Source organism: Microcaecilia unicolor, chromosome 1, assembly GCF_901765095.1.
Source record: "Microcaecilia unicolor chromosome 1, aMicUni1.1, whole genome shotgun sequence".
NCBI lineage: Eukaryota > Metazoa > Chordata > Amphibia > Gymnophiona > Siphonopidae > Microcaecilia > Microcaecilia unicolor.
Genome location: NC_044031.1, coordinates 686,883,207 through 686,899,167, shown reverse-complemented (window position 1 = coordinate 686,899,167; position 15,961 = coordinate 686,883,207). Strand labels below are relative to the sequence as shown.

Below are 15,961 nucleotides of genomic sequence, written 5' to 3'. Positions count from 1 at the left end.
TTGCATTTTTTTAGCATTAAATCTAAACTGCCAAATTACAAACCATTGCTCTAGTTTTCGCTAAGTCCTTCCAAAACAAAGTGGGATCACAAACGCGTACTGTACTGAGCAATGACTTTCCAAGGTCAGAAAGGGATTCAAACTTTAACCATGTAACCTGGAAGCCAGATACTGTATGGGATCCAAGAATTCCCTTTGTATAAAATGGACTTCTAGCCATGAAGGCAAGGCAATGAGCAGGCTTATAACATGAAGATTTGCATCTAGCATTCTATTATCAGTGATGGTAAAGGATGAGTCTGAACTATAATAAAATGACATATGAATTCAGAAATAGAATTCAACGAATCAGATGCATTCACATCAATTTGGTACTTACAGTATATAAGTGATGACTCCAATGCTCCTGGAAAGCAAAGACAGAATTTTGTAGAGGTACAGCAGACATCATATATCACAATGTTTCTTTTAAGTAATTACAGCACAATCATGGAGTGTGCATACTCTTAGTGAGTAGCCTTACCACATGCATCATAGTAACTAAATACATTCACATAATATAATACAGGTGCACTTTGGATTCATAACACTTCTCCTCATATTTCGGATCCATATTAGGACCCAACCAAATGGAAGCCACAGCACACTACTGATTATTTAGACAAGGGATTTTTAAAAAATGTAATGTGAAATATGAATTATGGATAAGATATTATGACAAACATATATATCACCCCGTCTGGTACATGAATGCTGGTATGAAGGGGAGGGGTTCACTGATTTGGGGAAGGGTGCGGAGAGGAAGACTGAGCCTCCCATTTACCCCACATACACTTTACAACTCCCCAAAATCCCTCCCTTTCAATTATATGCAGAAGCAACAGGGCACAAAGTAAAATCCAACTGAATGCTTTGCTAAGACTATTCAAAGAATGGGAGAGTATGATCTGGGATTTTCCTAACAATAAATTAAATTGAGTAGAAAAAATCCAATAACAATTACAAAGCAGATGTTATTATACCAAAGTATAGGCAGAGGAAAATACCCCCCCCCCCCCCCCCCACACCCATACTCTCCTAGCTTGAAATTGGTGAAAATATAAGAAAGAACAAGTCTTTCCTCAGATCCCACTTAGGAGGTCATTCTATAAAGAGCTGCCAACATTTAGGCAGTAAGTACGCATATAAATTCTAGTCATTTACATGTATGTGAACACATACAGTGCAATATTCTTTTAAGTATAAGCCTAGATGTGATGGTGTGTATTTTACAGGTAGGCATTCATGTGGGTGGAGTCTGGGTAGAGCATGGGCTGGGCATACAATTATGTACATAAAGGCAATAAGTGTGAGCATTTACACCAGCTCTATGGCTGGTATAAGTGGCAGAAAGCAATGTAAGCTCCAAAAAGGCACCCCTTAATAGAATTACCCTCATAGGCGGCCATTCTATAACAGGGAACAAATTTCGAACCAATTCTATAGAGGAATGTAGACGTCTATATTCCTTTATAGTATCCTGCCGATATTCAACATGATTTAACTGGTGGGAAATGGCCACCTTGTTCATAGCTATATGGTCATTTTCAGTGGCAATTAACTGGTTATCGCCGAAAATGATCGGTTAGTGCCAAATTCAAAAGTGGCTAACTTGTGGGCATTCCACGGGCAAAGTCACGGATTTGCGGACAAATGGGCAGGCTTGTGGGCGGGACTAGGGGTGTCCTATCCTCCCCTCCTTTTAACTTACTATACTGCCCTGGTGGTCTAGTGACCTCTTCAGGGCAGGAAAGAGCCCCTTCTTTCCTGCCTGGAGCAGCTGCAGACTGTCTCTTGCTGCCTCCAGTCCCGGCACCAATTCAAAATGGCTACTGAGAGTTGAAGTGGCGGCCTTGCGAGACTTCTGCAGAAGTCTTGCAAGGTCACTGTCGGCAGCCATTTTGGCACCATTTTGTGGTGGGGTGGGGCATGTGTGTGGTAGGGCGGAGCATGTGTCCTCTTTTTGGGGGAAGCAAATATGGTAATCCCATATCAGAACCCAACTGCTTTTGTGTTCCCATTGGGGTTGGCCACCCAAAACACCACCCCCAATGGATCCAGGCTACACTAAGAGCAGATTAAAAAAAAATCAGCACATGTAAAGTTCCATTCACAGGCACATTAGATGCAGGCAATCAGGGCCAGTTGATCAGGGCCAGCAAGTTAAGGTCAGCCTCATATATGGAGTACTTGTCACTTAACAGTTTGAAGGAAGGAACTCTCAGTATAGGAAAGGGAAGACACAATAACTTGGAAAACCACTTACCACATATCTGCAGCTAGGCCGAGTGGCTCATAGTTCACTATTTCTGGAGCTGTAGGGAGGAATTAATCAGTCATCAGCATCTGAACATAAAACTGATGTAATCACCCATCTGAGTCCTCTGTATGGCTGGAGATTTTAAATTGGCCTGCATCAAGTTCTTCTCCTCAAAAGACCAGAAGCATGTTTGAAAGCCTTCCAACTCTGACCTCATTAACATCCTGCCAGGTGTTGTTTTATAGACATGACTGATTCAGATACAGAGCAGACTACAGATCTGTAACATTTCGGCATCAATATGCCACTGTCCCTTGACTCTATCCCACCCTTTTTCTGGGAGGTGTTCTTGGGGAAGGGGGGAAGGAAGACTATGCAATTTTACTGAAATAAGTGCTGCACGGTTTGAAGATAAGGTTTATTTAAAGGTTAGGTAGACTGTGGCTCAGGCATTTAAGAAGGTATATTTTGAATCAAGGAAAAAAAGAACTAGAGTGTTGCACTCAGGCTAAAGTTCTACATACTTCAGCTCACTCTCTGGCTGGTGTCACATAATGGGACCTGGGTTCAGTTTCTGGCTTTGAACTTTTGCTTCCATAAGTACATAAGTGTTGCCATACTGGGACATACTGAGGGTCCATCAAGCCCAGTATCCTGTTTCCAACAGAGGCCAATCCAAATCACAAGTACCTGGCAAGATCCCAAAACAGTACAATACATTTTATGCTGCGTATCCCAGAAATAAGCAGTGGATTTTCCCCAAGTCCATTTTACTAATGGCTTATGGACTTTTCTTTAAAGAAGCTAGCCAAACCTTTTTAAAACCCCGCTAAGCTAACTGCTTTTACCACATTCTCTGGCAACAAATTCCAGAGTTTAATTACACGTTGAGTGAAAAAATATTTTCTCTGATTCGTTTTAAATTTACTACTTTATAGCTTCATTGCGTGCCCCCTAGTCTTGGTATTTTTGGCCAGGGATGGGTATGCTGCAGAGGCAGCACTCACAGGTGCTGTGGAGAGGAGTCCTAGTCATCATGCAATGGCGACACCTAGTGACTGGATTTAGGGTCTAGAATTACAAGCAGAGCTCTGATGCATGGTCCCTGACAGAACTATCACTACAGTGACTGGACAAAAATAAGTGAGAAGAGTGAAAAATGGGGGGGGGGGGGGGGGGGGGGGGGAGAAAATCTATAGGAACTTGTGAATGAAAGTTCATGGAGCCAGATCTCAGCTCTGGTTCCAGAACAGCTAAAGCACAAAAGAAGCAGGAGGAAATGATGGGTGGGATTCCAAAAACAGTACTGTGCAATTTTAAGGTAACAGCAAAATAATGCAATGATCAATTACAAATATATTTGGGTCAATATTCAGCTGCTGCAATCAGCATGTTTATTTGTAAACATATTTAAAAATATCCAGCTACTCAGTGCCACTATTCAGATGAGGTGGTTAGCATCAGAACCTATCTGGAAAGTGGCAATATTCTGGCTGCTACCCTGATAACTTCTCTGGATACCTTAGGACAGCCTGTTATATGTCCTAAGTTATCTGGGTAGAAGACAGAATATTACCACTATCGGGATAAGTTCCAGGACTGCCCTGTCGGGCCCATGCTCTGTCCCAGCACTATTCACATATTTACATATGCAAAATTGTTCACTATTCTGAGATGTGCATGCAACTAAATTGGCTAATGAGCCAATTAGTGCAAATATTTGGGTGCTGACAATCAATTATTGATGTTAATTGACAACAATTTGGATTTGCACATGCAGTATTCTATAAAGATCTGCATGCAAATCTTTTAGCATGCAACTCAAAAGGGGGTGTGGCCATGGAAGGGGCATGAGCGGGTCAGGGGGGTTCACTAAAGATGCCCACAGTATTAATCAATACCAGGGGTCCACACCTACATTATGTAAGGGAAAGGGAAATGGGACTTGATATACTGCCTTTCTGAGGTTTTTGCAACTACATTCAACGCGGTTTACATATATTCAGGTACTTATTTTGTACCAGGATTTACTCCAGGTTTAAGCTGGTATAAATCCTCACGCTCAAAATTTGCTGTGGACTCGGCTCTAAATGCTCTTCTATAAACAGCGCACAATTTGGCGCACTGTTTATAGAATAGCACTCTGAACGGATATTTTTCAGTACACAAATGTGGGTGCCATTTACCGAATCTAGTCTGTAATGCCGAGATGGCCTATAGAGGCCACAATCCAGATGCCACTGATGACAGACAATGGGTATCATTTATCAAGTGCTTTCTTTTACTACTACTAATCATTTCTATAGCGCTGCTAGACGTACGCAGCACTGTACCCATTATATGCAGGTACTTTCTCTGTCCCTAGAGGGCTCACAAATCTAAGTTTTGGTACCTGGGGCAATGGAGGGTTAAGTGACTTGCCCAAGGTCACAAGGAGCTGCAGTGGGAATTGAACCCAGATCGCCAGGATCAAAGCCACTGCATAGGCTACTCCTCCACTTACCTTCTGTTAATCAGTGAATACAGGGTATAAGGAATTAAGGATCAACCACCAAGTTGTAGGTGATCAGTGAGAGAGGGTGGAAGGATAGATAGGGGTGATGAGAAAGTAATAATTTGAAATTCAACGGCCTGACCTCTGATAATGGGTGAGAAAGCCAATGTCTCTATTGAGACCTTTTGTGTCAGTCTCAAACTGTTTGATCATTCTAATGGTGAACACTTTCTACTGTCTGCTCAGTGATTACAGGAAACATTTTCTATATCTCAGACACTAACCCACAAGCAGTTGCCATGGCAGCGTGGTTCTATTTCACTCAAGTCATTTGAGGTTTCATTCGCAGGGTGCCCTGGTAAATCTCTGTGACAAGAAAAGCTTGCCAGAAATATTTAAAGTGCTGGCACAATGCATTTCACTGCTGGGTATGCTCATTGAATCAGCCCTGCTCTAATGTTCCATGCTTTGAATGTGAGCAAAGCAGGTGAGGGCTGTTTCATCAAGGATGCTTCAAATCTGAGGAAGCCACCTGAATTCTTGCATCTTTTCCCTTTTTATTTCGATATCTAGGGCCTGAACTCCTGAAATCCAAAGAATCCAAAGAGACAGGTAACTTGAATTCATGCTGTTAGGTAGGGGTTAGCCAATGACAGTTCATGGTGTCTGTGGACTAAAACTAAAAGGTTCTGGATACCCTGAACCCAAGCTGTCGTACTGCAAACATCTTAAATTCAGGTACCTTAATAACAAAACACACAAGCACTTACCTACAAACTCTGGTGTACCAAAAATATTTTTAAATTCCACTCCATCTTCTATTTTATGGGCCAGTCCAAAATCAATCAACTTGATGTGTGGTATTGAGATATTCTTGTCCAACAGCATGATATTCTCTGGCTAAAACATTAAGATACCAAATAGAACATTGTTTCAGCAGGAGAAACGAATGGCTATCAACAGCAGGATCATGAAAACTCATGTTCCATAACATTCCATGAAGGCCAAGCTCATTATTTTGACAAATGGAAAGCAATTAAAAGCCACAATTCATGGACTAAACTTGTTTTCTAGCTATGATGAATTCTTGGGTGCGTCATCTTACCGAAGTGCACCTTTCAGCTGTAAAACAAGTTGTGTTTAAGGCAAAACCACAGCCTGCATCCCCTCCCCCTCCCAAAGTTTGAGGGAATGGGATTTCATAAAGCTATTTTTTTTCTCTGTTTATTTGCTGCATCAGTCAAGTTCTGCTATAACAAAATGTCTATAAAATATTTGCAAAACCCTGATAGGTCTGTAATAAGGAGGGATCAGTTTACATTATTAGAAAATAGGAATGAATAACATCTAAGAGGGACAATTTCTATTTTGGTTAACGACCTCCTTTCTCTCCTGAGTATGGAGTGGAGCTCATGCAACTAGAACACCTTGTTACTGCACAGCCATGACTGATCTTGGTTAGCAGATGAGAGGAAAGAGAGGCAGGCTGCAATTAAATGTACAAAGTGAAGGCATTTACAATCATTGAACTATCTGCTTCTCTGGAAAGTCTTAAGTGTCTTTAGGACTGTCTAGTTACAGACAAGAGTACTTAGCAGCTGAAAATATTTTCAGTTACCAGTGAATGCTGCTCCAAGATAGAGGTCCAGGTCATACAGACAGAGTCAGTCTTGATATCCAAAGGTAGATTTATACACATTTAGGTCTAATTCCCCCTTCCCCTCACCAAAAGAGTACTACTACAGATACAATAGGGACAAAAACAGTATTAGCCCTCCTTAATGACATGACATCTATTCCATTCCCAGCTCTTATATCCTACAAATTTCCCAATAGGAGTCATGGAGGGGCATTTTTGGTCCATTTTTAAACAAACAAACAAACAAACAAAAACTTCCAAGTGAAAAACACACAAAATCAAGCCATTGGGATATAGGAGGATCTGGTATTCTTAGTAGCTGGCCACACAGACACCGCAGGAGAGCAATGGGGCACCCTAGGGGGCCTGCAGTAGACCTCAAATAAATGCTCCCAGGTGCACATCTCACTGTTGCTCCCTTATCTTGTCTGCTGACCCTCCCCAAAACCCACCCAAATCCCATTATCCCCTAAATGTACACCACTAAAATAGCCCGTATGGGTGAAGGGGGTACCCAGGCACCTATATATGGGTACAGTGGATGTCTGGTGAGTTTTGGAGGGTTCACAGTTTCCACCACAAGTGTAGCAGGTGGGGGGGGGGGGGTATGGGTCTAGGTCCACCTTTCTACAGTGCACTGCACGCACCACTAGACTATTCCAGGGACCTGCTCTAATGGACCCAAGTATAACATCTGAGGCTGGCATAGAGGTTGGTAAGTAACGTTTTTAATCACATCTTTTGAAGGTGGGAGGGGGTTAGTGACCACTGGGGGAGTAAGGGGAGGTCATCCCTGATTCACTCCAGTGGTCAACTGGTCAATTAGAGCACTTTTTTGTGGCTTATTTATTAATAAAATAGGTCTAGACCAAAACGTCCAACTTATAGCCCTGGATGCTTTTGTTTTGTTCCATTATGGCAGAAAAACATCCAAGTTTTAGGAACGCCCAGATCCCGCCCTTAACATACCTCTGTTATCCCCCTTGTGATTTGAATGCACATCTGATGGACTTCATAGAAAAATGTCTAAAAATTGTTTCTGGAAATACTGATTGTGAGAAAAATGTTCAAATGCAGATTTATGCCACTTTTTGGATGCTTTTCTCTTTTGAAAATGAGCCCCATAGCGGGTTACAATAAAAGTACAATTCAATTTAAAATTTCACACATCAAAAATATTTATCAAATAAAAAAGTTTTCAGTGCTTTTCTAAACTGAAAATCATCTGCAATAGCAAAAACTTGGGTTGGAAGCGAATTCCATAACCTGACCTACAAAACAACTAAAACAACTATCATAAAAACGTTTGTATCGGATCTTATTAAACGATGGAAGATTTAAATTCAAAGAATAGTTATACCTAGAAGACCAATGAGATGATGGATAAGACACTAAAAGTACATGGAGGGGCATAATCGAACAGAAACGCCTATCTCCATGGGCGTTTATCTCCGAGAACGGGTCCGTGAAGGGGCGGAGTGAACCGTATGTTCCAAAACAAATAGACGCCCATGTTTTATTCGCCAAGGTGTGAGCTGGGCGTTTTTGCTTTTCACCGATAATGGAAAATGAAATCGCCCAGCTCAAAAACGAATAACTCCAAGGCATTTGTTCGTGGGAGGGGCCAGGATTCATAGTGCACTGGTCCCCCTCACATGCCAGGACACCAACCGGGCACCCTAGGGGGCACTTTTACAAAAACAAAAAAAAAGGTCAAAGAGCTCCCAGGTGCATAGCACCCTTCCCTTGGGTGTTGAGCCCCCCAAATCCCCCTCAAAACCCACTGCCCACAAGTCTACACCATTACTATAGCCCTAAGAGGTGAAGGGGGGCACCTACATGTGGGTACAGTGGGTTTGGGGGGGTTGGACGACTAAGCATTAAGCAGCACAATTGTAACAGGTAGGGGGGGATGGGCCTGGGTCCACCTGCCTGACGTCCACTGCACCCCCTAACAACTGCTCCAGGGACCTGCATACTGCTGCTTGGGAGGAGGGTATGACATTTGAGGGTGAAAGTAAAAAGTTGTGAAACATCATTTTTTTGTGGTGGGAGGGGGTTAGTGACCACTGGGGGAGTCAGGGGAGGTCATCCCCGACTCCCTCTGGGGGTCATCTGGTCATTTAGGGCACTTTTGGGGGCCTTATTCGTGAAAAAACAGGGTCCAGGAAAAGTGCCCTAAATTCTAGCTACAAACGCATCCATTATCGGCGAAAGGCGCCCATCTCTGTTCGGGTGATAACCACGCCCCAGTTCCGCCTTCACCACGCCTCCGACACGCCCCCGTCAACTTTGTCCGCATCCGCGACGGAGTGCAGTTGAAAGCGTCCAAAGTTCGGCTTTCGATTATACCGCTTTATTTGTTTTTGTGAGAAAAACGCCCATCTCCCGATTTAGGTCGGAACTTGGGCGTTTTTCTCGTTCGATTATAAGCAGGATGGTCTTCTGGACAACAACCATAATAAATCTTATAAATCAAGCAGATTATCTTAAAAACAATTTTAGCTCTAACTGGCAACCAATGTAAATCCCTCACTAATGGTGTAACATGCTCAAACTTCCTGCAGCAAACAATTAATCTAGCTGCCCAATTCTGCAAGAATCGTATCCTCTTCTGAAGGGCTTGATTAATACCTGCATATAAAGAGCTACAATAATCCAATTGCGGCAAAATAATAGCCTGTACCAATGCTCTAAATTAAGCCAAAAAGAATGATGTTCTGATTGCCCTAAGCTGTCTTAGTTTAAAAAATATTCTCTTGCTTAAATTATCAATGTTCAGCAACAGAAATAACCCTGAAGAAACAGACTGAGAGGGAAAAGAAAAGAAAAAAACTGAGGGGGGCTTTTACAAAGGCGTAGGAGGGCCTATGCACATACAGCGTGCACCAAATCGGCATTACCGCATGGCTAGCTCGTGAGCTGGGTGGTAATTCTGAATTTGCCGCATGCCAAATCCCACAGTAGAAAATATTTTCTACCACAGGCCATTTACCCGGCGGTAAGCATGCAGTTCTCGTGCGCTGCATGCTTATTGCGTGGGTAGTATGAGACTATACCGCTAGGTCTATGGGTAGTGGTAAGGTCTCAGTCCGAAAATGGACATGCGCTGGTTTCAATTTTAGCGGGTGTCCATTTTCTGGCCACTTGAAAAAGGTCCTTTTTCCTAGATGCTGTAAAAAATGGCCTAGCGCACACCCAAAAGACGTGCTCGCACTACTGCATGCCACTTTTTATCACTGCTTAGTAAAAGGATCCCTGAGGCAACAGCTCAAGCCATAAACTGCAATTTATTAATCTACCCTAGATGGTTAATAAAGCTCCATTTTGCATAGGACATATAGGCAGGAATTGGGGTGTCCAAGTCAGGAAGTTCCTAATCCCCCAGTTATGTTACAAAAGGCTTTGCTGAACATGGAGCTTTTTGTAAAATGCATATTAGGTTCGAACATCATCTGTTTTAATCGTGTAGTTGTTTGAATTGCACAAGACTCTGAACACACAGACCCATGTGGTTCAAAGGAAGCAGGACTGAATCATACAGCACACCATGGCCCTTGTAAGAAGGAGCTGCTGCTTTGCCAGCATCAGAGCTGCAGCAGGTGCTGTGCCAACTGGCCAAGGATGGCATTTGAAGACTGTGGGGGAAGGGGATAGGGGAACCGAGTAAAAGCTGAATGGGAATCAGAGGGTGAGAGAAGGAACAGAATGGAAGCTGGATGGGATGGGGCTTGGGGGTGAGGGGAACATAGTAGAAGCTAGAAGGGACTGGGTATGGGGAAGAGGAACAGATGGATGGAACTTGAGGGAACGGGAACAGAACAAAAGCTGGAAGGGATGGGGTAGGGGACGAGAGAAGTAGCTGGATGGGACTTGGGGGGGGGGGGGGGTGGAGAAGAACAGACCAGAAGCTGGATTGGACTTGGGGGTGGGGTAAGGTTAAGAAAGCAGAAGCTGATCAGGACTCGGGGGGAGGGGGAAGAAAACAGAAGCTGGATGGGACTCGGGAAGGGGGTGTAGGGGAACAGAGATGAGGATAGATGGTATTGGGGGAGAACAGAGATGATGGGTGGGATTTGGGGCAGAGGAGCAGAGAGGATGTAGGGTTTGGAGGGGGAGGGGGAACAGAGTAGAAGAAGAATTGGACTCAGAAGAATTGGGGCTTGATGGCTGAGTATGAAAGAGTTGGGGAGACGAGCAGGAAATTCTGGATGGGAAAGACTGAGTGGGAAGTTATAGGGGATAGTGAGACTGATGGATATTTGGAGGATTTAGTATGAATGTGGGTGTGTTAGATGGGTTGGGAGTATGACTAAGGGTGTGAAATAGGGGTAAGAGAAATGAGATGAAGTACATGAAGAGGCTGAGATATGGTGTACATGATTTGGAGGACTGGAGAAAGGATGAGAGACCTCGAGAAATGATGGGGATACTGCGGAGGGGGTATGAGAGAGAAAGGGGATGGATTTTTGAAGGGGCCGAGTGAGGGTGGAAATGGGATTAAAAATATGGTAAAAGAGCGGCAATAGAAGATGGAGTAGAGGGTAAAAGACAGAAGAATGGCCTGCAGGCGAGAGAAGGAAGGAGAGACAGGGACAGATTTGGGGCTGATAAGGAGATGAGAGGCAACGGAGGTTAGATGAGGGCTGACAGGGTAAATACAGAGGATGGAAATGGGGGACTAGATGGTGCGTGAAAGGGGATATAGGAGACAAGAGAAGAAGAGAGACAGGGGAGGGGGGAATGGAATTGCTGGAAAGGGGACGAGAGAGAGATGGGAAAAGTCAGTAGGTAGATGAGAGGTGAAAAGGAGACTACGAACTAAAGGGTGAGAGAAAGGGAGAATGAGGGTAAAACTACATATGCTTGGATATAGAAGCAGAAAAGAGAAAATTGAAAAAAGAAGCATGAAAAAAGAAAGAGCAGTACCAGACAGATACAGAGAAAAAGGGAAGAAGACAGAGTAGACAGAAGAAATGGAGCAAATCTGGAAAATAATATAGGAAAAGGCTGGAACAAGGAAAGTGGAATAGACTGGGATAACCCAATAAGAAAAATAAAATGCTCAGACAACAAAGGTGAAAAAGGAAAAAGTTGCTGTTTGTTAACTCTCTTGTTGTTTAGCACTTAAGAGAAAAACAGCTATTTTGGGGGCGTTCCAGGGGAGGAGTCAGCACTTGGCCTATTAGTTGCCAATATTCAGCACTTAACTGGCCAGGGTAACCACATAAATAGGACTGCATAAAACACAGTCCTACCTTTGTATGGCAAACCATGGTCAGGGAAGCCTAGTTCAAATCCCACTCCTTGTGATCTTGGGCAAGTCAATGTTGCCTTGGGTACAAACTTTAATTATAAACCCTCTAGGAACAGGAAAAAAAACACTGTACCTAACAGGGGCGTAGCCAGACCTCGGGGTGGGAGGGGGCCAGAGCCCAAAGTGAGGGGGCACATTTTGGTCTGCCTCCCTGCGCCCCCCTCCCACCGCCACCTTGCCGTCCCCACCCACCATCGTCCTGCTGCTCACTGCCGCTGCTGCACATACCTTGGCTGGTAGGGGTCCCCAACCCCCACAGCTGAATCAGCGCTGCCGCCACACATGCCTTGGCTGTCAGAGGTCCCCAACCCCCGCCAGCTGAAGGCATTTTCCAGTGCTCCTGCCCTGCTCTCTCTTCCCCTCATGTCCAGCATGCTTGTTTTAATGAAATTGATCATGTGTACATGCTCAGTTTCACTAAAACGAGTGTGCCAGATGTGAGGGGAAGAGAGAGCAGGGCAGGAAATGGGGGAGCGCAGGAGACCAGCAGTGGGAAAAAATGCTTCATCTGGCAGGGGTTGGGGACCCCCGCCAGTCAAACCAGAGGCACAGGCCCCCATAGTTACGCCACTGGTACCTAAATGTAACTTGCCTTGGGCTACAACTACAAAAGGCATAAGCTAAACCCAAATGCCATCCCTTCTCTCTGAAGAGCCTGGGACAGGATGAGGTGTGTCCTGGTCAGGAATCCTTGACTTTTGTTACTGCCTCTGGACACCTCAATTCCAATCTCTACACTCCATTTAAATAGGGCTCTTAGGCCCTCATGATCAAAAGCAAACTCTAGCGCTAGAGGCTGTTAACGCCATACTAGTGCCAGAGTTTGCAGCCAACCCATGATCAGAGCTCGAGCGCCTGAAACAGCGCACTTGAGGGCTCTCAGCGCAAGTAGCATGCAAATGCATGCTAAACAGGGCTTCTAGCGCAATTAGCTTGCAAATGCATGCTAATTGGCGCTTAACGCATTCATCCCCAATGATCAGCGACCAGCACGCCAAAGATTGGGTCGCTGGCTGCAGCAAAATCAACGCCAGCTCCGAGCTGGTGTTAGATTTTGCGGATCATTGGGGAGGAATGGTGAGCCCTGTCCAGCATGCAGTTGCATGCTGGCAGGCCCCCGTTCCCCCCCAAGGCAACAGCATACGGGACTGGAGGTCCGGTGGACCTCCGGTCCCCCCCCCTGACGATCCGACCCTCCCCCAAACCCCCCCCCCAAATCTTTGTGGCTGCCTCCAGCCAAGCATTGTCCCACCCTCCCACCAGCGCTGGGGGGGGGGGGCTGGAGGTTCGGTGGGCCTCCAGCCCCCCAAACCCCAAGAAATCCTTGTGGCCGCCTCCGGCCAAGGGCTGTAATCTACCGACGAGGGGGGTGGGGCTGGAGGCCCACCCCAACTCCTCCCCCCCCCGTGTTCTCAACAAATCTCTGGTGGTCCGTGGTGACATGTAAACCCAACCTCCTCCCTCCCTCCCGGCCCCCCTACCTTTTGTTGGAGGAGGGACGCAGCCTGCATGCCTCCCTCCTCTTCCTTTCGACGCCGCTTCAAAATGGCGGCGCACAGCCCCGCCCATTGCATCCTGGGATGCGCTGGGCGGGGCTACATACCATGTAAGGGAATCGCTCCCTTATATGGTATGTAACCCCGCCCAGCGCATCCCAGGATGCAATGGGCAGGGCTGGGCGCTGCCATTTTGAAGCGGCGTCGAAAGGAAGAGGAGGGAGGCATGCAGGCTGCGTCCCTCCTCCAACAAAGGTAGGGGGACCGGGAGGGAGGGAGGAGGGTGGGGTTACGTGTCACCACGGACCACCAGGGATTTGTGGAGAACGCCAGGGGGGGGGGAGTTGGGGTGGGCTGAAGGTCCGGTGGACCTCTAGGCCCCACCCCCCCGTCGATGGATCACAACGATTTCTGGGGGTTTGGGGGGCTGGAGACCCACCGATCCTCCAGCCCCCACCCCCCATCGCAGATGGGATGGTAGGGCAGCGTTTCTCTAAAGCTGGCAACCAAGTCCTCTGGGGGTTCGTGGGGGGGGGGGGGCTGGAGAACCACCGTATCTCCAGCCCTCCGTGAACATGGGGGGGGGTCGTCGGGGGGACCGGAGGTCCACCGGAACTCCAGCCCCACCCCATCGCTGGGTGGGAGTCGGTTTGGCCGGCAGCGGCGGCGGCCTCTTTGTTGGGGGATCGGCAGGCCACTTTGACAGTTTTGGGCTTTTGACAGCCCAGACCTGTCAAAGAAGTGCGGGAGGATTGTGCTGAGCGCATGCTCGGGCGCAATTCTCCCGCACTTCAACATGATAATCAAAGATAATAGCGCTGCTTAGATTTGCATGCATTATCTTTGATCATCGATGCAGAAAAGCCCTGCGCTGTCCCGGCGCTATTTTTAGGGCGTTGTTTGGAACAGCGCAGGGCTTTTGATCATCTGGGCCTTAATGTTTTCCTTTCCTATCTATCTATCATCATCAGTCAGTTTGGAAAGAATTTCCTGGAGCTCCAGCTTAATTCAAAGTAATTTTCCTCAAGGGCCTTAGCAGCAAAGAGTGTAGACTAACCAATGCCTCTGTCATTCTTGAGTCAAAGACTTGAACTGCCACACAATTTCATATCCATTGCAAAGTACAACACAGATAATAAAGAAACACCTTGGGGTTTCTCCCAGGGTTAATCTCCCAATAATTATTCAGATCACATACATGTGTTGACTGTATGTTACTTTATTGTAGCTCCTAACTTCTGTGGAACGTTTGACTTTTATTTGGGAAATGAAGACACCACAAGTGGAAGCTCTTAAATGCATTTCTATCAAATCAGCAGTTCCTACCTTTAAGTCGAAATGAGCTATATTCTTTGCATGGAGGTAGTTCACACCATCTAAAATCTGCTTGATGAATCGAGTTGCTTCCTCCTCACTCAAGGACTCTTTCTGTGCCAGGAAGTCAAAGAGCTCACCTCCGGATACACTGGAAAACATACAGGGAACCCTTCCTTTAGCAAACTACCTTTTAATTGTGGGAAAACAGGAATTGCAGTTTGAAAAAATTAGAAAGAATAACCTTAAGTGTAAAATGTTGGTTGAGGGGCTGCTAGTACCATGGGCCTTTTTACCTGAGCAGGTAAAGGACATGTAGGCCTCTCTCCTATTGCTTTCAGAATAGTAAACACCACTCTGCAGGGGTACTTTTGTAAAGCGTTTTCTGTGGGTAAAGCGGGTTTTACATGTGGAAAACAATTCTCATTAAATTGTAGACAACATGCTGAAATCTTCTGCCTAGTACACGGCGGTGACCAAAAAAGCAAACAGGATGCTAGGAATTATTAGGAGAGAGATGCAAAATGAAACCAAAAATATTATAATGACTCTGCATTGTACATGATGCGACCTTACCTTGAACACTGTGTTCAGTTCTGGTTGCCATATCTCAACAAAGATATAGAAGAATTAGAAAAGGTTCAAAGAAGGGCAGCCAAAATGATTAAGGGGATGGAATTCCTCTTATATGAGGAAAGGCTAAAGAGGTTAGGGTTCTTCAGCTTAGAAAAGAGATGGCTGAGGGGGGATATGATTGAGGTCTACAAAATCCTGAGTGGTGCGGAACTTTCAAAAAGTGCAATGAACTTGCATGGAAATACTTTTGAAACAGATAGGAGAAAATATTTTTTCATTCAAAGAATAGTTAAGCTCTGGAACTCATTGCTGGAGGATGTGGTAATGGCGGTTAGCGTACCTGGGTTTAAAACAGGTTTGGACAAGTTCCTGGAGGAAAAGTCAATAGTCTGTTATTGAGATGGACATGGGGAAAGCCACTGCTTGCCCCAGGATTGGTAGCATGGAATGCTGCTACTAATTGGGTTTCTGCCAGCTACTTGTGACCTGGATTGGTCACTGCTGAAAGCAGGATACAGTGCTAGATGGACCATTGGTCTGACCCAGTATGGCTGTTCTTATGTTCTAAATTGCATTGGGCATACATGTGCAACATGGGGCACACTCTACTTTCATGTGATATGCTGTGTAGTTTGGATGAAGCAGGGGTGGTGTTGCAATATATACACATTTTTAAAAATAAAAACTCTGCTAATTTGAGCTCATTTAGTAACAGGGTGCCTATGTCAAAGCTGGGAAAAGGAAACATGGACACCTATGTACCTTTATAGAATAGGCATTCAAAGCCTGTCCCACTAGTGCACAAATTTACACCTGCTCTGAAGAT

At 45.4% G+C, this 15,961-nt stretch overlaps 1 protein-coding gene across 2 annotated transcripts in view; it reads right to left on the bottom strand.

The window, feature by feature from the left end:
* Nucleotides 1-15,961, bottom strand: part of DAPK2 (death associated protein kinase 2) — a 250,690-nt gene that overhangs the window by 74,611 nt on the left and 160,118 nt on the right. For both annotated transcript variants that reach the window (XM_030188175.1, XM_030188164.1), the window contains exons 4-7: nt 14,572-14,710; nt 5,564-5,693; nt 2,306-2,354; nt 380-406 (exon numbers count right to left, since the gene is read on the bottom strand). In XM_030188175.1, the coding sequence (XP_030044035.1) occupies nt 380-406; nt 2,306-2,354; nt 5,564-5,693; nt 14,572-14,710 (345 nt within the window). The remainder of the gene's footprint in view (nt 1-379; nt 407-2,305; nt 2,355-5,563; nt 5,694-14,571; nt 14,711-15,961) is intronic.